This window comes from Bacillus rossius, chromosome 15 (genome assembly GCF_032445375.1).
Source record: "Bacillus rossius redtenbacheri isolate Brsri chromosome 15, Brsri_v3, whole genome shotgun sequence".
Lineage (NCBI taxonomy): Eukaryota > Metazoa > Arthropoda > Insecta > Phasmatodea > Bacillidae > Bacillus > Bacillus rossius.
Window position 1 is genome coordinate 2,378,530 of NC_086342.1, and position 27,684 is coordinate 2,406,213.

General features: G+C 34.9%; 2 protein-coding genes across 5 annotated transcripts in view; one reads left to right on the forward strand and one right to left on the reverse strand.

Moving 5' to 3' along the window:
* Positions 1-222: 222 nt before the first annotated feature.
* On the forward strand, positions 223-27,413 carry LOC134539722 (activator of basal transcription 1-like). Of its 2 annotated transcripts, XR_010076346.1 has the most exons (5): positions 223-518; positions 3,546-3,720; positions 5,819-6,098; positions 11,183-11,270; positions 22,078-27,413. XR_010076346.1 is itself a non-coding variant. In XM_063381963.1 (4 exons), exons 1-3 carry the CDS (start codon positions 338-340, stop codon positions 6,093-6,095), a joined length of 633 nt encoding a protein of 210 aa, XP_063238033.1. In that variant the 5' UTR covers positions 223-337; the 3' UTR covers positions 6,096-6,098; positions 22,078-27,413. The 2 variants fall into 2 exon arrangements, 1 of the variants encoding a protein (XP_063238033.1); XM_063381963.1 differs by lacking the exon at positions 11,183-11,270.
* Positions 13,604-27,684, reverse strand: part of LOC134539721 (helicase POLQ-like) — a 38,283-nt gene continuing 24,202 nt past the window's right edge. For all 3 annotated transcript variants that reach the window (XM_063381962.1, XM_063381961.1, XM_063381960.1), the window contains exons 13-15: positions 22,101-22,214; positions 15,627-15,761; positions 13,604-13,866 (exon numbers count right to left, since the gene is read on the reverse strand). In XM_063381962.1, the coding sequence (XP_063238032.1) occupies positions 13,783-13,866; positions 15,627-15,761; positions 22,101-22,214 (333 nt within the window). In that variant the 3' untranslated portion in view covers positions 13,604-13,782. The remainder of the gene's footprint in view (positions 13,867-15,626; positions 15,762-22,100; positions 22,215-27,684) is intronic.

Here is a 27,684-nt window from a genome sequence, read left to right on the forward strand (position 1 = left end):
ACCACCTGAAACATAATAATAATGCCGATATATTTGAATGGATTTTTTATTCCAAAAACGTAATTCTATCCTTCATTTGCCATATGCGTGTAATATATTTTTTCTATTAAATTGATTTAGAATATTCCTACGTACATTTGTTTTCTGATGCACTTATTTTTTGTCATAAATATTTTAATATAAAATATTTCTTGTAAGTTTAGCGTCCTGCGATATATATATAATATATCTATGGTATTTTTGTTGTTTAAAAACCACCGGGTGTGCGTGTGTGCTAGGTTAGAAGAAATCGTGCTTGAAAATATCGGTGTCAGAACGGTGAAATTAATGTAGTACAATGGAAATAGACTACAACCACAAGGATGAAATCAAAAAACCTGCGAAGAAGCCACCAAAGAAAGGAATAGTGTATCTTTCTAATATTCCTGCTTACATGACTGTCACAAAGCTCAGAGAAATTATGAGTGAATACGGTTCTGTTGGAAGGATATACTTAGCTCCTGCTCTCAGCGGGAAAGGTTAGTGTTAATTTTACTCACATATATAGTATGTTTATTTATTTATTTATTTTCAATCCACCTGCAGATCCCCACATGAGCCAACAGCTCAAGGGATATAATAGGTCGTCACATTATAAACAAAAATTAAACGTAATTAACATTGCGATAAAATAAACACGTTTACAATCATAATGAATTTTGATAATTTACACTCTCAACAAATAATCACAAATTTTACAATTTTCACAATTTACACAATACAACAAACAGTACATATTTATCATTTAATATACTCTGAATCATTTATAGGGTGTCCTATTAGTTATATAGCAAATTACATATTTTTAAGCTAAATTCAGCAATACATCCATACGAAACTAAAAAATGTGATGACTTGCATATAACTCGGGCAAGAACTACTTTACAGCAGAAAGGCATATATAATACTGCTTTGAAGTTATTTAATAATCTTCCATTAACTTTAAAACAACTATGTAAAAGTAAAAGTAAAAATTTTAAATATAAATTAAAAGAATATCTCATCTCAAAAACATTTTATTCTGTTGATGAATTTTTAAATTGTATTGATAATCATAACTTGTGTGTTAACATCTGAATTGTATATATATATATATATAATAGTTATGTTATGTGTATATTTGTGTGTTTATGTTTAAAATATCTTTGTGTACGGACACTTTAATATTATATGTGTATAATACATGTATGCTATACCCTTTTAATTGTGATATGTGTATTTAATCATGATATTGTTTATAACTTTTATCTTACTATGTTATGGATTTAATTTTTATTTTGTATTGTATTGTATATACTGACATGTTCTACACCATTGAGCAATTGCTCATTCATGGTCGACGGAACGCAACTATAAATAAAATAAAATAAAAATAAAAAATTTACATAGTCATTACAAAGAGTTTATTTCACCAGCTAATTATATATTTACACACATTTGGCAAATTAACACAAAATAAAACGTGTAATCATAGGCGACAAACTTTGGTGGCCAGAGATTTGGTGATTCTGAACGAAGGCGTGTTTATCATAAAGGTAATATTCTTACAGCGCGACTTTACCGCGAAGGTTTAGTAAAACTACGGAAATACGTTTTTCTAACTAGAGACGTGCCTGTGTGTACCCTGAAAACAGTGTTTCTGAATTCCTACTGGTGTCTGGAATCACCATTTATAATATTACAATGCGTATACATTGACGCCGCCATTTTTTTGCCTCCCGTGTGGGGTCTGTGTGTATATGACTTACAGAATTTGAGTTAAAATCGCGAGAATGGTTGAATGCGTTAGGTTAGCTACATTAAAAATTCTTCAAAACTTTGTGGTTAGTTCTTTGGTTATTATAGCTACATTAAACAGAAGGTAAAATATTTTTAGTAGTTAGGAGTTAACAATTTTATTTATGTAGCTATATTAACCCAACCATTCACATTGTTTTGAAGTATTTTTAACGTAATTTACCATTTTCACCATTTTCCTCAAGTTCTCCAAATACACACACACACACACAAACCCACATGGGAAAGCAAAAGATGTTAACAGCCGCACCAATGCACAGGTATTGTAATGTAATCTATTTACTGTGATTTCTCAGAAACTAGAAGGAATATAAAAACACTATTAAACATAGGAACATCATTAGTGTCCGAAATAAGGATTTACAGAATTTTATTATTATTTCACTGAGAGGCCGTTCTGTAAGAATATGATTGAATCTTAATGGAACTTTATTTTGTATTCAACTTACAGTCATAAATCATTGCCTTATCTAAAATTTTTGTTGTATCCAGGTTCTATTGACATTCTAAATTAAAACCGCAAGATAAAATTGGATATGTGATATGGAACTTAAACATTCAGAGGTTAACCTGCAATTATGTTTATTTTAAGATTTTTCAAAGGGTAATTTGTGAAGACTTACCTCGGTCTCATGTGCTGTCATTAATAATAATCAATCACGAATAGCTGTCTTACATTGCATTTGCTGCTAGGTCACAAATTTTCACCAGATGTGTACTAAGTCACGCAAAACATAGATATTGAACCCTTGCATCACTTTTTATTGTTATTAGATAACACATAATAAATATCTGATGATAAAAGTTGGGGGGAAAAAATACAAGAGCGCTATAGATATAGTTTAATGTCCCCTACCTACCTGCACACACAGAAACCACGCAATTCGAAAACTTAAGCAGGATATCAGAGTGGGGGTTTGTTTATAAATTGTATTTTTAGGAGAGTGAAACGGGCTAAAACGTGTGTGTTCGGAATAATTTTTAGATACGTATAGATTCTTGAAATCACTTGAGGGACTTGCATTACACCTTCACCTTCATTTCTCCGCCATACAGTGTTTTGGTCACCGCTCAGATCTCACAGTTGTGGCACGCACGACTAGAAGACAGTGCGCCAGTCCAGAGACGACACCGCGACCGTGCTAGAAGCACTAGCGAGTTTCGCACTTATCTTCCCGCCTCACTGGCACTTAAATAATAGCAACAAGGACAGTACATTGTGATGGGGGGGGGGACACATCCCCCCCCCCCCCCCAATAATAAAAGTCTTCAATTTCGTCCCCTCCAATAATATATTTAGTTTCGTAGTTATATTAAAAATATGATTTCTGTGATACAACCCATATGTTGCGCATTGTGCATTTAGTCCAATCGTGGTAATGTGAGCACTGTGTTTTTTTACACATTTGTTCTCTGAAAATATTTTTTTATAAAAAATAAATTATTTATTGCAACCCACTATAATTAGAATATTTAGGAAAGAAAAAATGCCTAAAAAACCACCTTTTTGCACCTTCAAACCCCAAATTTTCCCGGGGGAGGACCCCCAGACCCCCCCGCTTTTTTTTTCCCAGGGGATGGATATTCCTCAAGAACTAAATCAATTGCAGTTGCCCCCCCCCCCCCCCCCCCTTCCCCAAAAAAAAATATCCTTGCGACGCCCATGGGCGTGTGGCTAGAGGCGAGGGCGGGTGTGCTGTTGTCGCCAGACAAGGGGGCGCCGGCCAAGACGAAGGTGTCCCGGCGCTTCTCGGAGGGCTGGGTGGAGTTCGAGCGCAAGTGGCTGGCCAAGCAGGCGGTCCAGCTGCTCAACAACTGCCGGATCGGCCGCAGCAAGAAGAGCAAGTTCTACGACCACATCTGGAACATCAAGTACCTGCACAGGTGACAGCCCCGCGTCTGCGTCATTGTGTTGAAAACCTTGTGTGTTCTTCAAAACACTGGTTTCAATCAAAATTATCTAATATATAAAATTCTCGTGTCACAGTTTTCGTTGCCATACTCCTCCGAAACGGCTTGACCGATTTTGATGAAATTTTTTGTGCTTATCCGGTATCTATGAGAATCGGCCAACATCTATTTTTCATCCCCCTAAATGTTAGGGGTAGTCCACCTCTAAATTTTTTTTTTATTTCCAGTTTTTGGTAGGAAATCACCATGGCAACGGCTGTTGCTTTGTTGATGCTTCATTCGTCTCTATGGCAACGGCTATTTCATTGTTAGTGCAGTCCTCATCACCGTTGAAATTTTGCAAGTACTTTAAATATCAAAAATTGCCCTTTTTTTTCAAGTATATATATTTTACTGACTTGAAACTTCACAGTAATGTTCCTTATGTTACGCAGGATGACATTTTCCGAAAATTAGATCCCATAGCATAGGTGGTTAAAACCAGGCAACAGTGGGTACTTTGTCTGCATGAGAACAGTATTTTGCATTGTTCATGCCTTCTGCGTCTCCATGGCAACAGGCATCGCGCGGCAGTGGCGTACCCACAACGAGGGGCATGTATTATGAGCGGCGCAAGAGTGATCTGCCTGTAGACTGCCATAGCGAAGTACGGGTACATCAGTTTTATGTTGCGTGCACGAGTCGGGAAACCATCGGTACATTATACAGCATTGTAATAAATTTTCACGGAATTTTTTATTATTTACCATTACTGTAAATGGGAGATGTGGCATAATTCTTTTTCCATTAGTATAGCCGTGCGAAGCCGGGTCGGGCAGCTAGTATATATATATATATATTTTTTGAAAAGCATTCACACAATATACAAGTAGGTACTTGAATTACGACATTTTTGTTCATAATTCCAATATGTGTTTGAATTTTGTTATATTTAACCTCCTTTTTTTTTTACCATGCCATTGTGTTTTTACAGTTACATTTGGGTTGAAATTTCATTTAATTTTACATTTTTTTTTTTTAATTATAAGATGTGTTTCAGTATGCACAGAATTGTTCTGCAAAACTACTAAAGCCATTAAAAGTGCAGACTGAAAGGTTTCATCAAGATAATTTAGAACATGTTTCAAAAGAAAATCTTTTGAAAATCATTCAATGTCTAGAACAAGATGACTGCAATTATGACATTTTTTGGGGACATCATGTGCCAGTCAAGAAATTTGCAGCATAATTTGGTTGGTTGATATGTCTTTCAGGGCTGAAAATCGTATACAGAAACTGTACAACTGTTCATTTCATGGGAGTGGGTCGCTGTTATTCATTACAGCTACTTACGGGAGCGGGTAGTACCTATTCCAAGATTGCTTATATATGTAATTCTTTTCTGACTTTTGATTGTTACAGCAGTGTTGTTGTGCAGGCAGTGGTTGTTATTCTGTTGGCAGCCATGTAAGTTATTCAAAATTGAGTCGGTTCTGCCATCACATAATAATTTTTTATATATTTGTAAAGTAACATATATTTTTTTTGTATCAAGAGTTTAAGTGAGAAAGAGTTACATTAATTTTAGGAGTAAGTATGGAAGGAATCAGAAAAGAATCTTAAATATTAGCAGAAGGTCATTAATCCGGCACCAATTGAGATTTTTGGACTGTTGACTGTGGCCACAAGGTTTTATAACAACTGCGGCTGGCATTTTTAGCTCGCTCAGGGTTTATCGTTACTGTTTTTTTTTTTTTTTTCAGTAGGGTGGTTTCCTGTTTTCTAGTGGTTTACATTTTATGATTTTTTGAAGAAGACGAATGCTCATATGGGTTACAATGGGTTTTAAATGCCTTTGTACTGTGTATTAATTTTTCTTTTCTGGTATTCCCGTGCTATCCACCCTCGGACTGATCGTGAAACGACCAGACGGTAGTGAGGAAGATAGCACGGGCCGCTGAGGCTTGGTTTAAATACCATTGCACTGTGTATTAATTTTTATTTCCTGGTATTCCCGAGCTATCCACTCTTGGACTGATCATGAAACGCTGGATAGCACGGTCGGCTGAGCCTTGTTGGCACGCTGCTGCAGCTTCAAGTGGGTGCACCTGAGCGAGCGGCTGGCGTATGAGCGCGCCGTGCACAGCCAGAGGGTCCGCGCGGAGATCTCGCGCGCCAGGAAGGAGGCCACGTACTTCTCGCTGAACGTGGACAAGAGCCGGCGGCGGCAGAGACAGCCCCAGCACGGCCAGGGGGCGGGGGGCGCGGACGGGCCGGCGCGGCTGCCCACGTACCGCCAGCGCGAGACGGACGGCGAGATCCGGGCGCGGAAACACCAGCCGCGCGCCGGCGACGAGGAGTCGGAGTGAAGAGTACGTAATGTATTGCACTCGGCACGTTGTGTTTGAATGCTGCTGCTGTTACGTTTTAAATACATACCATTTTATACATACGTAATTGGTTTACTTCCGGTAGAGGGACCCAGTCCTATTAATGGTCTCTCTTACCTTGTTTTTTTTTTCTTTGTTTCGAAGGAGGTGCTACCCAATTACCTCTCTGCTTTTCTGCAGTACGCCCTCACGAACACAACTTTATACATAAATAAGATGTTGGTCCCTAGACATGAATCATTGTCACTAACGTACAGCAATCATACTCCCTTTCGTTACAAATTGCATGAATGGTTGAAAACATTAATATTGTAATGTGATGTCCGCAGACACACAGAAAATCCCTGTTAAGAAGTTTCTAAACTTAGACATGTTGACTTTTTAACAGGGAAATTTTTATTAAAAGGGTAAAATGGTATTCATTAATGGCTCAGGTGCTAAATTTTTAAACTTTCTTTGCAATCAATTTTTGTAAGAGGGTTTAACTGTGGTTGAAAAAACTGTACTAGCTTACGAGCTACTCGCCAAAGATGTTCATCTAACCTCTGAGATGAGAAAATTCCTGTGTTCTCACAAAATTTAATTCAGAATTCTTTACAAAAAATGCAGAGTATGATAATTACGTATATTCATTTTTCCTTAAATGACAAAAATCAGTCTGTAAATACTTCCTACAAACAAACCTTAATGAGCTCTTTTAACAGTAAAAATTTAATCACATAATTCTTTTACTCAACTTGGCATCAAATATACGTGGGCTAACAATTTATTGTGTTTACAGTATGATGAACACTGCACTATCTCTACATTTCAATGTTAAATACAGTTTGTCAAAATTGTAATAGGTACATATATTTTAATTTAATAGAAATTATATGACTTAAGTCATATATATGATAGTTGTACTATCATAGAGTTTTTTTTAATACCTGTGTGTGGTGTGAATTCTGCATTGTTTATGAATTACGCGTGTCTGCCTGCCATCTTTTTGAGATTTGTGAGACTTCTGTAGATGGCAGCACCGTTACACATTTCAGTTCCAGGCGACTTCTGTTTAATTCACAAAATTTCACCTACCCGAAAACCAAGAGATATTCACCATCAATAGGGAATGCTAATATGGATTTGGACAATAGTTTGCATCAAGCCCAGTTGTCTCGAGCTCAGCACGCACACATAGCATAGCTTATACGAAACATTACCTACACGTTAGTTACAGTGCTGGTCACCAAAGTGCATAATTTGTGTACGTAAATGTTAAAATTTCCTAATAGGTTCAAAGTGTTTTTTCGAATGATAAAGTTCAGATCTAGACTATTGAATTTGTGTGTATTATATATATAGCCTAGAATAGGCCTCCTCAATTACGTGCGTAGTTTATTTAAGCCATTTCTAAAAATAGAATGTTAATACACGTGATAAAAAAATTTGTACCTGTTATTGATATACTTGCGCAGGTAAATATTAAACAATATAAGTAATTTGTAGAAAGTAAAAGGGAATTAGTTTGCTGGAGGCTGTTGGAACATTTTTGTGGTCTGTAGATACACTACAGTTATGATCGAGTGGGCTGGCACTACGGTGTGAAGTGAGCTCCCACCTAGTAGACTGGTTTTTATCCTTGTCCCAGAATCACACCTGAACAGCTTCATGTTCTGGCCGGTTCCCTTGGCTTGTCGAATTCGTCGGTCTCTGATGTAGCTCATCAATAGTGCTGCGTGAATATATATATATATATTTTTGTTCAAATTGAGTATGAATACCAAATTATTCTTGACTACAACTATCAAATTCAAAAAGTAAAATTGAGAATTAATTAAGAATCCCACAAAAAAAAAATTCTTCACATCATGAAACAAATACAGAGGGAAAGAAAAAGTAAATTTGTAGTGTAATTGCTGCTGGGAAATTAGACAAATTCTAATACTAAAGTGAAAGGTTTTTTTTTTTTTTTAGGTTAAGTCAGTTACACTAAGTACTATAAGTAAATGTTTGTTAAAATATTAATTTTTGAAAGAAAAAAAAAATGAATTTTATGCAGTTAACCAACCTTCCAACCTCATTTCAGTTTCTTTTCACCTTGTTTTCCAGATCGTGCTACTCTACATATTGATTTAGAAATTTGTGAACCACAAAATATTGTGTAATCACATGAATTGTTTTTTGAAACTGCTGTGTTCCTAAATTAGTGATAAAATGAGTTCATATTTACATATATAATCCTTAGTTATTCACTAGTTTTTGTTGTTGACGGCAGTCAAATTAACAGCATACATAATTAATATTGTTCAACAATATTTCTTCTAATTTTATCTGAAATCCAAAACCTTTGTCTTGTTTCTGAGTTGCAGCGTCTGTTTTGTCAGAGATACGTACAGCAACTAAGTTGCTACTGTCTCACATTGCTGAAGATTGATTTTTATGCAGTTGAAGCAACGGTGTTCACGTCTTTTAATGGCCGTTGCAATGAAGTTTTGCTGTAATGTAGACTGGGTTTTGACATTTATTTTTCTCCCCTACTACTAGTACATGTGACAAAACGAACACAAATATTTACTTTTCAAGTTTAAAATGCCACAAATAATGTGTGTTTTGAATATTTGTCGTGATTTTTCTGCTACTGTTTAGCGAGACCGCAGCGGAAAAAAACTTTTAATACTTATTTCATGTTTCTGATTATGAAGTACTGTTGAAACAATTTGTTATTTAAAGTGTTTGCAATTGAGGTCGTATCTAATACAAATTTTGTATTTGCACAGGCAAACTCATCAGCAGAATGTAAAAACATAACTGAACCGTATTATGACTACAGATATGTATTACACCACCAATAGGAAACACGTGAGTTGACTTCACCACTCGGGCACTGGTTATTATGGTTTAAAAGTAATTTTCACTTTTTTTGTTTTTATTGCAGGCCATCCTAAATAAGTGATAAAACATTCAATAACTTACTTTTTAAAGTATCATCTCCAATTTTCTGAACAAAAAAAGGACAAACTTGCTTCCACCATTCCCATAGCTGGCCCAGTTCTTTCGGCACTTTTTTTTACATAAAGAAAGTTGCATATGTCCTTTTATAATGGGTATGACTGCACTGGGGAAATTCCATTACTTTTTCTTACAAACTCTAAATATCACAACCACATACAGTAAAACTTGCTTAAGATGTTTCAGCATACATACAGTAAAACTTGCTTAAGATGTTTCAGCATAATACATTTGCTTGTTTATAATGTTTAACATAGTGTAATGCCCCCTGCTGAGTACACAATTTACTGTCACAGTAAATGAGCCCTTTCACAGTTACAGATTAATAAAATAAATTCTCCCTGTCATGCGCTTCTGAATCTTTGATGGGCGCCAGTACCCGAAGGTACCCAACTTAATTATTTATTAGATAGAAAAATAAATTTAATACTAATTATAATACTTTTATTGTTTAACATACTTTCGAATAAAAAGAAAACATATAAAATTACGTTGGGCACAACAGATACAACAGTTCATTTGTTAGGAGATAAAAATAAATTTAGCTAGTTCAGTACTCGGTTCACATGAAATTCAATATCCTTCAAGACTTCTGAGTGAAGTCGTACAAAATATTAATCGTGCCATAATTCCAATGCAATAGATTTAAAACAATTATGATAATCAGACATCAGATGATTGATCACTACTTCAAATAGTGCTATGATTCGGTGACGCGACTGCTCAGGATTCAACATAGCATATAGTCATACCTGAAGATTTGATGATACAGTATATGGTTTTAGATAAAGCCCCAATAAAACCATTACTCTCAGAGCTTCGCCGAAGCTCGGGCGTATTTTCCTCGCCAATTTGAGAGACGTAGCAATGCTATATAATATTTAAAATGTCACGTTGGCAAGGCCCGACGTGACCACACACACAAGCCACAATATGGCACACCGAAGTTTTTTCTCTTCTCTTACAAAATTAATAGCGTCTATAACCAACATTGTCTTTAAAAGATCCGCCGATCTATCGGCCAATCACCGGCCTTCAATTAAGCATTTAACATTATTAACATAGAGAAAGGTTGCGAAGCTCAAAGCAATTATCCAAAACAAAAATAGAAGTTAATTAACATGAAAGATATATAAATTTGTGACAAATAATAATGTAAACAAATACTGAAAAACATAAATAAATTATTTTAAATTAAAGTTTCAGTGTTCTGTGATCTGATGTAGTATCACAATAGGGATGTATGGTAGTGATCAAAGGAATAAATATTTAATTTTTCCCATTCTAAACACATGTTACATTTTTCATTTAAGTAATAAAATTATGTATTATAGTCAGAGTATGAAAATAAACTGTACTTATCGTAACATAACACGCTGTTACAATATATTGTAATGCCTGCTATAAGCATAAGGGCGGGGTGGGAGGCCATAGCATGGCAGGATTGAGGATAGGTATTTGTTACACTTCAACATTAATAAATTTTTAAGTAAGCCAAAAAACAAACAGCAAAATTGATTACTTATTTAACGACAACCAATGTGGTCCACAAAATCTATTACACACAGCAAACATTTTAAGTGAAGGCGCCATAATCAAGGCCACAAAAAGTTAAAGAACAGATTTCCATTAACGTTTTAAGTCTAACTAGTAACGCCGGTGAAACATTGCGCGGTCCCATCAAAAGGGGGCGTCACAAGGTAGACGCATTGAAAGCAGCAAAATTACAACCTTGTCAATAAGTAGGGAAAACCTACTACAAAAAGCTCGTTACGTTTTATGTACGTCGACGTCTCAGGGGAGAAGTTACCAACAAAGTGAAGTTAAATTAAATCCAAACGTAATTTTTCTAGGTGGTGATCGAAAGGGAATTTAACCAAAATTGGCAAGCCTCACTCCAACTTACATTTTCTTTCCCCCGAGGTCGTGCACGTCATACAATTTTAAGCCTAACTGACTGACTACATGCTGGTGCTGGATTACAAAACTACTCGAGCTCTCGAAAGAGACTAAGACGAGACGAGACCAGCTAGTTGCGACAAGACCGAATTATTCATTTGCAACTGATTTTATAGCATAGGTGCGGCGCCGATCGGAGGAGGGGAGACGAGGAGCAAGAAGCACACAGGAGGGGACGACGTGCCTACGCCCGCGCAGATGCGGGTAATTTAAACGAAGGGGCGATCCCGACGCTTCAATATTTTCCAACCAATCATTTTGCATTTTTGAGGCAGTTCCATCTGTACACCATTTCCCTCATTCAAGGCATAATGTTTGACGAATACACAACAAACCATTACACATTTGTTTAACTGTTTGCCATGATCCAATTTGAGGAACTAATCGCAGTTTTTATCTGGTGGTGGTCATAATGATAAAATATTCTTAGTTTACTCATCTTGCTATTATTTCAGTTTTTGGCTGAACTTATACTGTATTCATCTGTATATTGTGCACAATTTTTCATAAAAAAAAAATTGTTGAAAATCAAATCATTGTACTTGTCAACGCTGCACAGGTTCCTTCAAACTCGTAAGGTGGGTTGATTTGCTAAAGGAATGACAGACATCTTGCATGTGGTTTGTTTTTCTGTGAGGAGATGTTGCAATGATTGCCAAAAGTTTGTGGTAGTGACCATCTATGAGAACTGATGCCTTAGGTAGGAAATTTTTTTTTTATTTTATTTAAAAGGTGACAGTTTATAGCGTGTGCTTCCTTAGCAATTCCCAATATATATTTTTGTTTATAATCTTTCTAACACAGCATTGATTTTCTTTGTCCAATTACCGTAAACATGTTATTCACAGTTGATCCTAGTGGTGCACCGATGCGGATACCGATGAATCGTAATCGGCGATCATCTTAACGATTACTTTGCCGATTATTAACGTCCCGGCGTAATTACGTAGGTTTTTACCGTGTAATATTTTGTTACACATTTTAGGACGAAATACGGTAATATTTGTATATATTACAAAATTCATCTAACTGCGTCATATCATATTACAGATATTTCGTTAAGTTTAATAAATCTCATTGCCTCAAACAATAAAAAATGCATTTTTCTTACACGTTTATTTACGTTTCGTCTTTTGTTTAGTGGCCTTGTACATTACGTATAGCCAGAAAAGTAAAATAGATGGCACGCAATCAAAATAACACAAACAGTTGCAGTGGATTCTATGACAATTGATCTTTTCGAGTCGTAGTAGCGTTTCAAAATCGTGGTCCCGATACCTTCTAGTTTTTATCACTGCGTTTTACAAACTCATTATGGCTTCTTTGGTAAAATTATCAGTTTGTTATTTGTATGTGACGTGAAAAGTGAAAAAGTATTTATATATTCAGTCAACATAAATAAAATCACATGTGTTAGAATTGGATTTTAGTCATTTTTATATAATTATAGTGAGATGGCGAGTAGGGAGAAAAAAAGTAAAAAGTGAAGTGTTGAAACATTTTTCTATAAACTCAAGTGAACAAAATAAAGCAGCATGTTTACATTGTTAAATGGTAATTTCTTGATGCAACCTTATGTGATAGTCGATAATAATGCTAGTTTTCCGCAACAAAATCTTACCCATTGTAAATTACAATTATTAGACTGTAGTTCAAGTTGTTTACAATAACAAATATTTAAAAAAGAATTTAATTTCCCCTTTCAATGACTTAATAGTGTATTTTATATATTTTTATACTGTTATTATAACTGGATTCTCAATTTTACCTAATCTTGTTATTAAATTCACATGGGAATAAAAATTTTTGTGTGCATTATTACACTTAAAAAAATTTCTTCATTATAATCGGTATCTGCCGATTATTGCTCTCATAATCGGTAAAGTCATATCGGTGCATCACTAGTTAATCCATAAAATAATAATGTTAATGGAGTATTTTACAGAACATACTTACAAAATATATAATATTCTTATAGTAACATTACAGAATGCTGAAATAATTTTTTTATTTTTAAGCTTGTGTTTCTTTGTTGTCAACACATTTGAATTTCCTAGTGGAGATTGCAGTGTTGAAAATTTACAGTACCACAGTTTGTGTATGGAAATCATATTATTGTGTTTAATATAACTGAGACATTTTCTAAATATGATTTCAAGTTAAAACAGTCAGTATTATTATTGTCGAGGTAGCCATACTCTAAATAAAGTTATGGTTTAACTTTACTGTGATGGTGATGCGGTCTTACAAGGGACTTATTATCAAACCACCAGTATTTTAACTATGACATACTTTAAATTATAGTGATATTGACCTGTGATTAATAAAAAGTTTTACATCCTTCCATTATTTTATTCGATTAGGAACTTTTGACACATTGAGAGGTTTTTGGTATTTGAAATGCTGTCTGAGCATTTAATTTTTATTTTACACACTAATATTACAGTGTCAACATAGTCCACATTGTCTATATGCATAGTTACCCTTATTATACACTATGACAGGATTCTACATTAGGGCTACAAAATGTTGTCCTGTGGCTTAACAACTTTATATTTACTATGATCTACAATTCATGTATAGTTATACATATTTTACACAATAATGTTTATCACAGTCACTTGACAAAAGTATCTAGAGTATCAATAGTGGTTCTCCACTGTATTATAACGAATGATTCTTTACAAGCACCCTTCGGAACAATGTGAGGTATGTACTAGTTGACTCTGACTGCAGCCATTCCTTCCAGCACTTCCTGCGCCTCCTCGCGCAGACTCTCTACTTTCTCCAGCAGCAACAGCTGTCGGACAAAAACACGTCCCCGTCATGTTGCTGCAAACCACACACATCTCGAGGGCAGTGTGCCGGGAGGAAAATGTTTCTTGGAATAATAGTATTTAAATAGATACCATTTTTGGTCTAAGTCCATTTAGCTTGTAAAAATAGATTGTTGGCTCACATGGTTGAAGGTAGGTGTCGTTTATGTGAGGAGTGCCCGTTTATTATTATTTGATATCTAGATTACATTGGCTCGGCTGAGTTAGGTATAAAAAAATACAAGGACTATTCAGTATGTCTACATAGATGGAATGGCCTCAAATTATGATTATGTTAATATTTGTGTGGAAGTAAAATACAGTTTTCCTTATGTTTAAATATAGGTATTCATGGACGTACAATTTTTTATTTAACACAAGGCATCTGTCATTGTAAATGTATTAATATTTTGGAATTAATGGAATCTACCAATGTAAGTTTTGATTATTTTGTGTGTGCCGAAACGAGTTAGCAACCACTAGTACGTAATATGTGGCTTCGAAGGTAGGTCTTCACGAATAATAAAGCATATTCATTTCCTTATGAATATTTAACATAGTAACTATGTTAAGTCATTTGTGTCATATGTAGAGTATTACTATAATGCACATCTTTTGTCGTTGGGTGTGTTTGTGATGGCTTTTCTTCTTGCTGTTACCTATTTGTGAATTGTAAATACCAATACACATTTCATTACAATCTGTATGGTTCTGTGATAGCCATTAAATAAATTGCAAAATTACACACTCACACACACAAGAATTTTTCTATTATTTAAATAATGACAGAGAACTATCAAGTATATAATAATTTCTCCTAGCCCTGTAGAGGAACACCTATGAATTAACTTGTACGATTTATAATGGGAAACAGACAATTGATGAATGAAAAATTGTGTTGCACTGCAGATGACATGAATGGTTGTGCGGATTTTCTGAGTAACGACTACTCCCACACTTCTTGCTATACTCAAGTTGCATGCCATCTACAATTCAAAGGTGTTAATCACAAATTTTTAGAACAATCTGTATGGCTTTATACTTTTTAGTCAGTTTTTTATTTTATTGTGTATTTTTTTATATCCCAACTGACCTGGAAGTTAACATTTCTGGCCTCAGCGATCAAGATATTTTCAATGAAAACACCGACACTTAACCAAGAATAACAGTCATGTGACTACTACCTGCAACTGATCATTACTCTGTTCCTTGTCCCCCCCCCCCCCCCCTCCCAGGGGAGGGCTATGTTAACTTGTCCCCCTTCAACATCATCGCTGGACCACTCTTACTACTACTGTATGATATTATTCCTTGAAATTACATAATGTCTGACATATGCAGCCTTTTTTTTAACTTCACATTTTGGTCATGTAAATGCATGATTATTACTTCAATTAAAAAACTACACCCAGTTGCTTTGGCCAGTATAAATGTGCACCGTACAGCATAACCCTTTTTTAAAAGCTAGTAAGTTTTCCATGAATTTCCAAGTATCTTGAGACACTTCTTACAATACCATCAAATTTATGTTTTTAAATCAAGATGATGTCTGCAGATTATTTTGTCAATTGCAGGGGGGGGGGGGGGGGGGTTGTACTTACAAGTTATTCTAGGAATGGGAAAGGGCATCACCTTTCAAGAATGATTTCAGACCTTTACTTGTATCGCTTTCAGACAGAAACTCTGTAGTGGTTATAAACAATGTTTTAGGGGAGTGGTTGTAGAGACGAGAGCAGATAGTTACCCGGGCAGCAGCGATGATCTGGCCGGCCACTTTCCTGGACAAGTGGTCCACAGACGACACGAGCGCCCCGATGCTCGTGTTGGCAATGTCGTGCAGCGACTTGAAACCCGCGTTGTACAACTGTTGCGCACGACCCTGCAACATCAGTTACTTCCCTGTGTGCATGGCTTTGAACTGTTGCAACAGGTGCAAGAAAATGTGATGAAGTTTATGCTTTTTACTAGACTATACAAAATAACTGACACACATTACATATGTTTAAAATTTACACTGATTAAAATAGTATATATCATGACTTAAATTTATTTTTCCTTCTAATTTTAGTTTGATAACTCAGGCACTGCATGCATGGATTCTTGAATCTCTTTAACATTTTTTCTTATAGCATACATACACATGTTGAACCAGGTGTTACCAAATTGGTGTTTATTGCCACATACAATCAGCTAAATGCACAATTTATTTATAGACACACAATATTTCTGACATGTCATTAAGTTTGTTTCCTTTATTATTAAACACCACTATAATCCCACAACTAGAGATCCAGTAGGTCTACATCAGCAATACGTCCAGAAAAACTGTACTACTTGACAGCACTGCTTCTGACATGACATAAAAAAAAATTCCCCATCGTAAGCTAACCTGTAAAACACCTAAAGGCTGCCATTAAAACTTTGAACAATAGTGATCCTCCTTCCCTCCCAAATATTACCAGTCCTTGATGTATACTTATGTCAATATTAGGTAACTTTTTTTGGTTCCATGCCAAGAGAATGTTTGTTTTGTGATTAGACTAAATACAATTATGTAGTTATGAATATAATTTTTAGACAAGTTGTACAGAAATTGTCATGTTGCAAAGTACATCTGTATATCTGCTACTAGTTTTATATCTGAGTGATGTTTCAGCTAGTGTAATTTTTTATGGCACTAAAAGACATTCATTGAAATATTAAGGATGTTTTCTTAACAAAAATCTAGTAATGGATCTAGTTTAAATAAACAAATCTCATTCAGTTCATCTTAATCAAAAATAAATATGTATAGCCTAATTTTTTTTAACATTACGTTTCTCTAAGAACACAACATTTTTTTGGGAATTTTGTATAAATTTATACAAATGTTTTCACCAAAATGTATTACCTAGTACCACTGACACCGAAAGATGTCATGTTAGAGTACAGTTTATAAATACTGTTTTATCAACCAAAGGCTATTTTATTTTTGATTATACAGTTTAGTGTTAATTTATCAATTCAGGTGTTTTATGATATTATTTTTATAGTTAGTAGCATGCAGCGTGAATTCAATTTATGTACCATATTTGAGCTGTCACGTGACAACAGCACTCAATGACATTTGCATTAGCACCAGGGATTACAGTACATATATGGTGAATTTGCTAAACACTCAAATAACTAATATTTTAATATACTAAATTTAATCAATGTATTTTTTATTTGCATGAATTTTTAAATTAAATGTATGTACTAAATATATTTAACTCTTTTTGTTCCTGCATGTCTTATTTTTACTGTTTACATTACAATGTTGGTAGGCTGTATTTTTCAAATATACATATTTTTTTCTTCAGGTTAGTTATCCTAAGCATTCTTATTAGTTACTAGTTGCAGTACCCGGCTTTGCCCGGGCTGAACACCGGGTGATATATTGTCCGCGAGTTACAGCAAAATGGATAGCGATATGTCCAGTGTGTTGGACATTAAGAAATGACACATAATTACTGTTTGTGTATCTGTGACCTAAAATTTTCTGTTTACCCAGGGCGATCGGTTGAAAGGTTTAGAAGTTGACGCGCTACAGCGCCATCTAGCGGCGAGTTACAAAAAAAATGGATAGCATAAAAACCTTCTTCATGATAAAAACACTTCGATGTGCCAACTTTCATGGCGATCGGTCAAACGGTGTAAGAGTTTATCGACGTCATACATACCAAAATCCAACTATATATATTCTTATATTTCGAAATTCTGGGGCTTTCACTGTTGCGAAAAGTGGATGTTCAGGACCTCGAATGGTTTGGAACACTCCATCTCGAAAGAAATGATATTTGAAATTCCTGAAATTGTCGAAATTTTGGGGCTTTGTCCCTAGAGGGGGAGGGTGATTTTGAGGACCCTGAATGGCTGGGAAACAATAAAAATCGAAAGAATGATATTTGAAATTTTTTAAATTTTGGGGTTTTGACCCCTGAGGGGGGGGGGTGATGTTGAGGACCCCGAATGGCCTGAAAACACTTCAAATCGAAAGAGATATAAAGGAAAACTTATTACCTACCTATGAATAATTTTCTAAATAATTTAATAAATAACTCTATGTTTAAGAATTTACGTACATACATAATATTAAACTTCAAACTATATACACCAAAAAAAAACTAAGGATGTTTGTGAAACTATTTTTTATTTGTCATAATGTTTAAAACATTTGTAGGATTTGTTGATATGTAAAACTGTGGTGGCCATATTCCGCTTATCCAAAGGAGTATAGAAATTAATAGAGATATCACTCCCTGTACACACCACAAATCTTTGAATTAAGTAAAAAAAAAACATAGTCCAAAATGAAAAACAAAAAGTATAAATAACAACTAATTTGTCAAAAAAATTTATTCAACTGGAATGACAATGTTAACATCCACCTGAAATTTAATAGAAGTAGGTATTTAAGAATATATATATATATATATATATATATATATATATATATATATATATATATATATATATATATATATATATATATATAAAGAAAATAAATGAAATTAAAACATACATAAATAAAATTATCTTACACTCAACCAAACATAATGTTTAATATGAAATAAAGGAAGATGGCAATTACACGTAACTATTCTAATTAATAAAAAAAATCGACCTACCTGAAATAGTAAAATTCAAATTTTTCAACAATATATTACATAATTGATAAATATTTCTGGTCTTCGGTCTCAGTAGCCCTAAGACTCTTGACGCTCAGCAGATTAATTATAAACACTAAACCAAACTCCTTGCAAATAAGTTATAAGTAGGTACTGTAAAAAAATAATTTAAATTGTAATATACAAAAACGGTATTGAAAATTGAAACAAATATGGCGACACTACAAACTGTCAAGATATTTATTTTATTCTTACTCTCTACTTAGTTCCTTACAATAGCAAAACGTAACGTAATGGCTTGAAAGCTATTGCTCGGCAGACATAAGTGTCATTCCTCTAACAGTTTGTATATCTATGACACACGTTACATAAAATTAAGATATATTTTTTTAACCCGTTTAAAATTTATTATTTTAGACAAAAGATAGCCAATGTCCATCCCCAGGATATAATCTATCTCCTTGCCAAATTTCATTACGATCCGTTCAGCCGGGAAAAGGTAACAGACAGACAGAGTTACTTTCGCATTTATAATATTAGTAAGGATAGTAAGGATTACAATTTTTTATAAGGCCTCTGCAGTTCCCCAATTTTTGTTCCTTTACACTATCCCAAAGAAAAACAACTTTTTGAATCTTTGGTTTCAGGTATTTTTTTTTGTCCATTTCTGTTACCTCACATTAAAGATGCCATATTTTTTTATTTTATTAAAGTACATTTAAATAGAATTACTTAGCTGTTTCGAACACTTTAAATAATACAGAGGGGAAAAAACCTGTTAGAGCGTAAACACCATTTAAATCAATATGGCGTCTTTCAGTTCCTTTCATATATTGGTGGTTATGTTTTTTGCCAGTTGGAATGTAACAGTTAAGTCCTGAAAATTAGCTTCGCCAAAATGATTTTGATGCCAGCAATGAATGGCATACCTATTCCAAGGTTTGAGGTTGGTATAAAAAATTATTTTAAAAGTAAAGTTTTAGGCAAATGCAAACAGTTTTTTATAAAGTGACATCATTTGGTGAGTGTGTGTGTGGGGGGGGGGGGGGGGGGGGGGGGGGTTGTAGGTGCCTCCTTAACCCTGGTGCTACGGGAGCAGCAGGTTCTGATAGGACACTGACTTTGCTGTCGGCCCGTCTTGAGACTTCCGCTGCTGTCTCGGACACGGATGGAGGAAACACGGGCCAGTATCATTCTAGGTACTACATGCAAGGTCACGGCGGATATGTCTATGGACAATAGCCGCCGCGTGTCCTAAATGTACCATTAAACACAATATACTGTAGTAGTAATGCACAATGTCAAATGAATTGATCTGATTTACGAGGGCGTTACAGAAAAAATTAATTTTTTGAGGTGCTTCATTACATCTAAGCCAAAAGCACCCTTTTATAGTTTAAGACTAAGCTAAATATTTAGGTAGATTTTATCCACTGAACTTATAAATGCATTCCTAGGGAACTATCTGCTACTAAGCTACACTGATAACTAGAATTTTTTTAAATTAAAATTTTTTATAGTCTCATGTTACCATATCTGTGTCAATAAGAATTCACACACTATTTTAGCCTGTACTGTAGTAAATAATATGGTTCACTCGTTTTACTTTTTTTTTTTTAAAAAAAAATCCCACAGTTGTGATATCTCGGGGAATTGCGTGTAAACAGATGATATCACAGCAAAACACCAACCAACATTAGCTCTTATATGCATGGGCAATCAGAAGTACATACTACGTAATAAAAACCCATGTTTTCTAGTGTCTGCAATCAGTATGTTTATTTTTATATATATATATATATATATATATATATATATATATATATATATATATATATATATATAAATTAATCAATTCTACTTATACCCTACCTACAAAAAAAATTTCCAGGGAAGCTAATTGAAAGCACTGGTCTTGTGGCCTTGAAGGCTCTTAAAACAAGGGCGTGTGGATAGAATAAAGAAAGTTTTTATTTTGAAAGCTGAATCAGCACGAGGCCTCCAAGATTATTGGTTATCTTTTTTTTTTCTACTTGAAGGTGACTTCTGCCATACACCAGTGACAGTAGTTCAATTTGATATGCTTTAAAATTATCTTGTAGATAATATACTAGGTTCAATAGCGAAAACACATTTTTCTAATGCTATTTTCCTGAAACTGAGATAAATTTGTCATCTTCGCATCCTATTGCCCCTCTAGTGCTGTCATCACATACCATAAATTTGGGTATAACATATCATCATTTGTAATATTGAATCCAAAGTTAAAATACATTTTAAATTTAATTAAAAATATTTACTACTGTTTGATAGTGTTTGGTGAATTTTTCTCAAATTCATGAGTCACGATATTTCTGGCTATCTAGTTAGAAGTGGTGTAAAGCTGTAAATTTCGCAGGTAATACCTGCAGTTAATTAATGCTAAGACAACTTAAATCATGGTATTTTATTATTTTTCATAATTTTTGAAAGAATATTGAGCCTGTGTTATTTTTCTATAGGTCTACTTTTAGTTGAAATGTTGATCCTGTCCGCTAATGAAAATAGGGACAAAAATGTTCAGGATCTCGGTACAGAGAACTCCGTTTACATTCGGAAACATCCTGTCGGCAATATCTTTCCGTGGGGGTCGGCGAGGGACGGGAAGGGGAGATTGCCGGTGTCGCCTGATTTTTACAAAGATTTACCAACCATTCACTTGTCACACGGGGCTTAAAGTGGGAGTCCACAAGACGTGTGCATGTTGGTCGCCGGCGAAACGTTGCGGCATTTATACCGGGAGCCCTTTTGTATTTTAACTGTCATGCTTCTCGTGGTACCGCTACCGAGATCATATTTACTGACCCACCACTAGTTTGTGTTCTGGTTTTCTCTAGGACGTGGTACCGCTACCGAGATCATATTTACTGACCCACCACTAGTTTGTGTTCTGGTTTTCTCTAGGACGTGGTACCGCTACCGAGATCATATTTACTGACCCACCACTAGTTTGTGTTCTGGTTTTCTCCAGGACGTGATACCACTACCGAGATCATATTTACTGACCCACCACTAGTTTGTGTTCTGGTTTTCTCTAGGACGTGGTACCGCTACCGAGATCATATTTACTGACCCACCACTAGTTTGTGTTCTGGTTTCCTCCAGGACGTGGTACCGCTACCGAGATCATATTTACTGACCCACCACTAGTTTGTGTTCTGGTTTCCTCCAGGACGTGGTACCGCTACCGAGATCATATTTACTGACCCACCACTAGTTTGTGTTCTGGTTTCCTCCAGGACGTGGTACCGCTACCGAGATCATATTTACTGACCCACCACTAGTTTGTGTTCTGGTTTCCTCCAGGACGTGGTACCGCTACCGAGATCATATTTACTGACCCACCACTAGTTTGTGTTCTGGTTTCCTCCAGGACGTGGTACCGCTACCGAGATCATATTTACTGACCCACCACTAGTTTGTGTTCTGGTTTCCTCCAGGACGTGGTACCGCTACCGAGATCATATTTACTGACCCACCACTAGTTTGTGTTCTGGTCTCCTCCAGGTCGAACGAGGAAGGGCACTCACCTTCTTGACGGCGGGCAGCTCCATGAGGGGCAGCAGCTCCTGGGTGCAGCAGTGGGACAGCTGCAGCGAGAAGGTCACCAGCAGCTCCTTGAAGGCCCACAGCTCCTGCAACTCCTGCAAGACACACGCCGACTCCAGCCGCGATTCTTCCGATACAGTACAGTGAACAATCTGTTAGTGGTGGTGCTTCTAGCGCGGTGTCTCCTCCGAGTGGAAGGTTGTGGACTGCGCAATATATGTCAGACATTATAGTGTTGAAAATAATGACAAATGTGCAATGCGAGTCCCTCGAGTGCTTTCAGGAATCTTCACCGAGATTCCGCATACCTAAATATAATTCTGAAAACACACATTTTAGTTGTGAAGCTCTTAAAAAATACAATTTAATTAGAGATGGGCAGAGATTTGAAAACTCGAGCAGAGTTGAGCGAGTAGTAAGGCTCAACTCGACAGTCAAATTTACTGTACTTAAATTATTGCAGTTTTTTAAAGTATAGTTAATTTTACAAGATTATACTGCCTGAAAAAGTTACACGTTTATTCTGCTATTTACTAGACACCTGCGAGTACTCGAAATTCGAGTTTCGAGTCGAGTTTTTTAGTAATACTCGAACTCGAGCTCGTGGCTTTTCAACAACTCGAAATTCGAGCGAGCTTTTCTTGCACTCTACCTATAGAAAAAAAAAGACTCTCATTATAAGGGAATAAAAGTCTTACAACACTATTATCCTTTACTTTATAATGTAACATGATCGACCGTATACATGAACACATCATTTTTACGTACCCGGGATTTACGAATTTCCGTGATGAATTTTTTTTACTTCTATAATTTTCCGCATAGTTTTAATGTATCACTTTCCTGCTTTATGCGGAAGTATTTCCCGCTTTATGCGGAAACATTTCCCGCATTTTACTGTAAAAAGCGTTTAAATTGTCCGGGGTCTCATCATTTACGCCATAAAATGTGTGATATAAAGTCCCGTTTAAAATTTTTATGAAAGTTCCTGCCAGTAATGGCGCACGTAAATATAAATACAGCGAAACCCCTTATTTACGTTACCGTTATTTACGTTTTCCCGTTATTTGCACTATATTCTTCAGGTCCCGTTTGGTTCCCATATAGTCCAATACAATACTTTCCCGCGAATTACGTCTCAAAAATCGAATCAATCCCGCTATTTACGTCACGTAACAACCATAAACAACCAGAAAATACCGTGGAGCTAGTAGGCAATGAACATTTTAAATAGCAAAATATACATATTTTATAACATGAAAAGTTGCTTTTATTTCTAAACATGTAATAATTTAAGCCTAGGCGTGTAAAAGTACGAGTAATTATAGCAGGAGACAATCTAAAATGCACGAGGGAAAAACGTAAACTCATGAATGTACAAACATGGCTGCTTGTAAGTTCTGATACTGTATTTATGTCACAACTTAGCCGAAATACTGGTACGAGACATAAACTTCACAAGATAAAATGAGCGGTGTCTTGGTAACTGTTTTATACGTATTTTATAATTTGGGAAGTATTGTACAGTTGACGCCATATTTTTTAAACTAACCATTTATTTCTGGGGATCGTAAATAATTAATTATTGGTATCAAGACATCATGATAAACGTAAACTTGAACATGTCACGGCAGCGAGAAAACTGGTGCGTATACCAATAAATTGGTATTAGAACTGGATAAAATTGGTACACGGGAGGTGGAGCTTATATTTTTTTCCGCTAAGCTCGCATCTATTGGTTGGCGGCTGATGGCGTCATGAGTCTGGGCGGAGCATAGAGTGCGCATGCGCCGCCGCGTCGTTACAGCAGCTGACCAAGTACAATGACCTTTCTCCGCGTTTGGCGCGCTATTGACGGTAAATATTCATCAATTTGCGGCCTTTTCTTAAAAATTTTTTTACTGTGAGCAATGTGTATGTAGCCCGTATTTGTTATAAATCCTGCCGGTTGCAACTGTATTTATAATTTGGAGAGGCAAATAATCTCCTTGAACAGCTAAAAAAGCAAGCAGAAGAAAATTTCAAATTTATTTTTTAGGAAGTAATCAGAAAAACATTTTGGCTTTCATTCTTTTTTTATTTTTGTCAAATGTGGTAAATTAATAATTGATTAAATACTAAAGTAAAATTTGCTGTTAGTGTGTTTGTACCTGCATTGTAGTATGTGCTATTAAACAAAAGGAAAAAAATTCTAAATAAGGTAAACTGTACTCCTTTTTATACTTTTCCCTTTATTTACACTTTCCCGCTTTTTACACTTTTTTACTTTGTCCCCATGAAAAGTGCAAATAAGGGGTTTTGCTGTATGAAGAAAAGACAAATGAACAACAACTTACGAAGAAATATGGATGATGTACCATAACTACAGTACAATTCCAATAGTTATCTTAAGATAATTACCATAAAAAGAACTAAAGATTCTTTGTGGATACTATAACTACTGCAGAAGCATGATAGTTACCACATTTGCACTATAGTTGCCGTAATAACCGAGATGTGTATTTACCGTGATGGTAATGTATTTATTTAGGACATATTAAAAAAAAAGGATGTTAAATCTTGATATGTACGGTTGGCACATGTTGCTAAGAAATAATGCGATCTGAAAGAATGCAGTACTACTACGAAAAGTAAAAAGGGTACTCGTGGATTTTTAGGTTATGGCAGTCTCTTTCGTTTTTCAGTAATATCGGCCGAAAATTAACAAGAGTATTGGAAGTTGGCAGAAATGCCGATTCAACTAAATATTGGCAAAATCGGCTTCTTCAGTACAGCTCTACATTTGATGACATGAGTAAACATATTTCAGACTACAGGACATTGAAAAAGACTTTAATTTCCATGTAGGTTTATTGTGCGTAAGTTTTTTTTTGCAAGTGTAAATTGAATTAAGTAAAATGCTTCTATTTTTATTACTTTAAATTGATTAAACTTAATGACAAGTTACAGATATTTGACACTAATTTTGAGGTTAAACAATTTGGTAAATATGTAGAGTAACGGTATATGCGAAAAAAAATGCTAAAAATCCGAAAATACTTTTATTCTATGCTCTTTCACTTCCTCTTTTCAAATCAACCGGCGGAGATAAGAAATTCCAAATACTTTAGGAGATATAGAATTTTTTAATTTTGCAATACAACACCTGTACAACCATTAGACCGACGCCATTTTTGTTATTTTGCCGTGTGTTCGTGAATGCGTAATAAATAAAATGGTCGATTAGGTCAGGTCAGTTACATTATTAATACTTTCAAACTAAGCGGACATAAAAAATAATGTGAATTAATTTCAATGGTTCTTTAGTTTTAAAGTATTTATAATGTAACTGACCTGACCTAACAAACCCGGACAATATCCAAATAAAAAATAAGACTTTAAAATTAGAAACGTTAAAAACCCACCTAAGTTGGAGGCAGGTACATTTCCTTTGCCATTAGAAGGAAATGATGTAGTCGTTCACCTACGTCGCGATACCTCCGACGGATTAATAAATAAATAAATAATCACGTATTGGTTCATTTGAATACTGGCCAATCACGGAACTGTCACGTGACAAAATTGTCCAATAAGAAACATAATAGATACTCGTAAACCAGAAACAATGGTGATCGCCGCATGAATACCCAGGTATTGTGATGAAAATTAAAAAATTCAATATTCCTAAAGTATTTGGAATTTCTTATCTCCGCCAGTTGATTTGAAAAGAGGAAGTGAAAGAGCATAGAATAAAAGTATTTTCGGAATTTTAGCATTTTTTTTCCGCATATACCGCGACTCTACATATTTACCAACAATTTTACTAAAGCATTCCAGCCACACAGGTTGCCAGCGAGAGATGCTTCTCATCTGCTGTAAACACCATCTCCAATCGTAGAGCTAATTTAACTCCTGAACGTGCAGAACAAATTATTTTTCTGCATGATAGATTGAAGAACAGAATTTAATACTCTATGACAATCTCTCTCAGAATTTTGGTGCCGAAAAGTGGAAATGTTGAAACAATGTGAATGTACTTTTCAAACAACATGATTTTTGGTGCTCAGTTAGTTGAAGCTCAGTAAGGACTCCAGAAAAATTGACAAGGATGAAATTATTCCAAAGTTATGTTACATTTACACAAACATATACGTACTTGTAAACTGTGGTTATGTTAGTTGGATGATATCAGTTACTAATGAACCAATGGAAACAGGTTAGATTCAATGGAAAACATGTTTTTTTTCCTAGCAGTGCAAATTATAAAAGCACTCTGTAAATAGTTACCCAAAATTAATAAGCCCACTTCATTTTAATACTTTATTCAAACATTATACCTACTAAGTTTAAGGTAAAAATAATTTCCCAAAAGTGTAACTGTATCACAAAAGCTCAAGCTTCGAGAACTTTCAAGTAGGCTCGCTCGAGCTTGGCTCAAAGTAAAATTCTTAGGCTCGCAGACCTCTAATGTAGGTCTATCTATTTAGTAGGCTAACAATGATAATGGTTTCTTTTTTTATTTCCATATTTTTCTCAAAAGTTCTCACATTTTATTACTCCATCACAGTAAATTTATGTGCAATAAACTGAAAAAAAAAACTCGAACTCGACTCGATACTCGCGAGTATTTTAGCAAACTCGCTCGAGCTCGACTCGAAGTGAAAATCTTCTGCTCGCAGAAGCCTACTATTTACATTTAAGAACATTGTAAATCATGAAACCATTTTTAGTATTGGTGTTCACCACTTACAAGACTAATTAGTAACGATGGCAAACAGTTATATTTTTGTCTACAATAAAAGTTATTACAGTGAAATGGAAATCTCATTAAAACGAACCTGAAAAAAACCCAAATTTTTGGTACTTTATACTGAACTGTTACTAAATGTAAAACTACTTGTTGGGACCTGAAAATATATACTTTGAAATGAGAAATCCTACACTGTGAGGTACTTTATGAAATTTTACTATATTTATTTTACACTAAATTTAATGCCCTGTTTTGTAAATAAATTCTTGACATGATGTTTGAAAATGTCTAGTATTAATTTTTAAGTCGGGACATTCGTTTCCAACAAGAAAATGGCAGAAGGAACAAAAACAAATATAAAGTTAAATTTCTGTTTGTTTAAATTTTTTTGTTTTGGTATGGTTACATAACTTATGTGAATGATTTTTTTAATATTGTAAAAAAAATTGTGTATACCTAGTACTAATGCTGCAATGAACCTTGTTATTCATTCGATTGTTTTCTAAAACAAACTCAGTCTGGATGTAATTCTTATCCTTTTGTCTAATAAAATTAAAAAATCATATTATTTGTTGGTTTCTTCCTGACCGTGTTTTTAAGTCCCTCTCTAAAATGCATTGTAATAAAAGTAGTTTACCATTTAAATGACTGTTTAGGTTAGGTACATTCAAATTAATATTAAATAGTGATGGGTCAATTCCTGTTTTTTTCCGGTTCTCGGTTCCTCGGTTCCTCGGTTCTGACTTAAAAAAATAAAATAAATATTATTCACACATTATTTATGAGGTGTTTTAAGTAATAAACTATTTATTGTTTTGGCTACGAAAAAGCACTAA

Bases quoted from the DNA above. Each gene is read 5' to 3' on its own strand.
- LOC134539722 (XM_063381963.1), top strand. From the start codon at position 338: ATGGAAATAGACTACAACCACAAGGATGAAATCAAAAAACCTGCGAAG. The intron at 519-3,545 runs GTTAGTGTTAAT...TGTTGTCGCCAG, and splicing joins TCCTGCTCTCAGCGGGAAAG to ACAAGGGGGCGCCGGCCAAG. The intron at 3,721-5,818 runs GTGACAGCCCCG...ACGCTGCTGCAG, and splicing joins AACATCAAGTACCTGCACAG to CTTCAAGTGGGTGCACCTGA.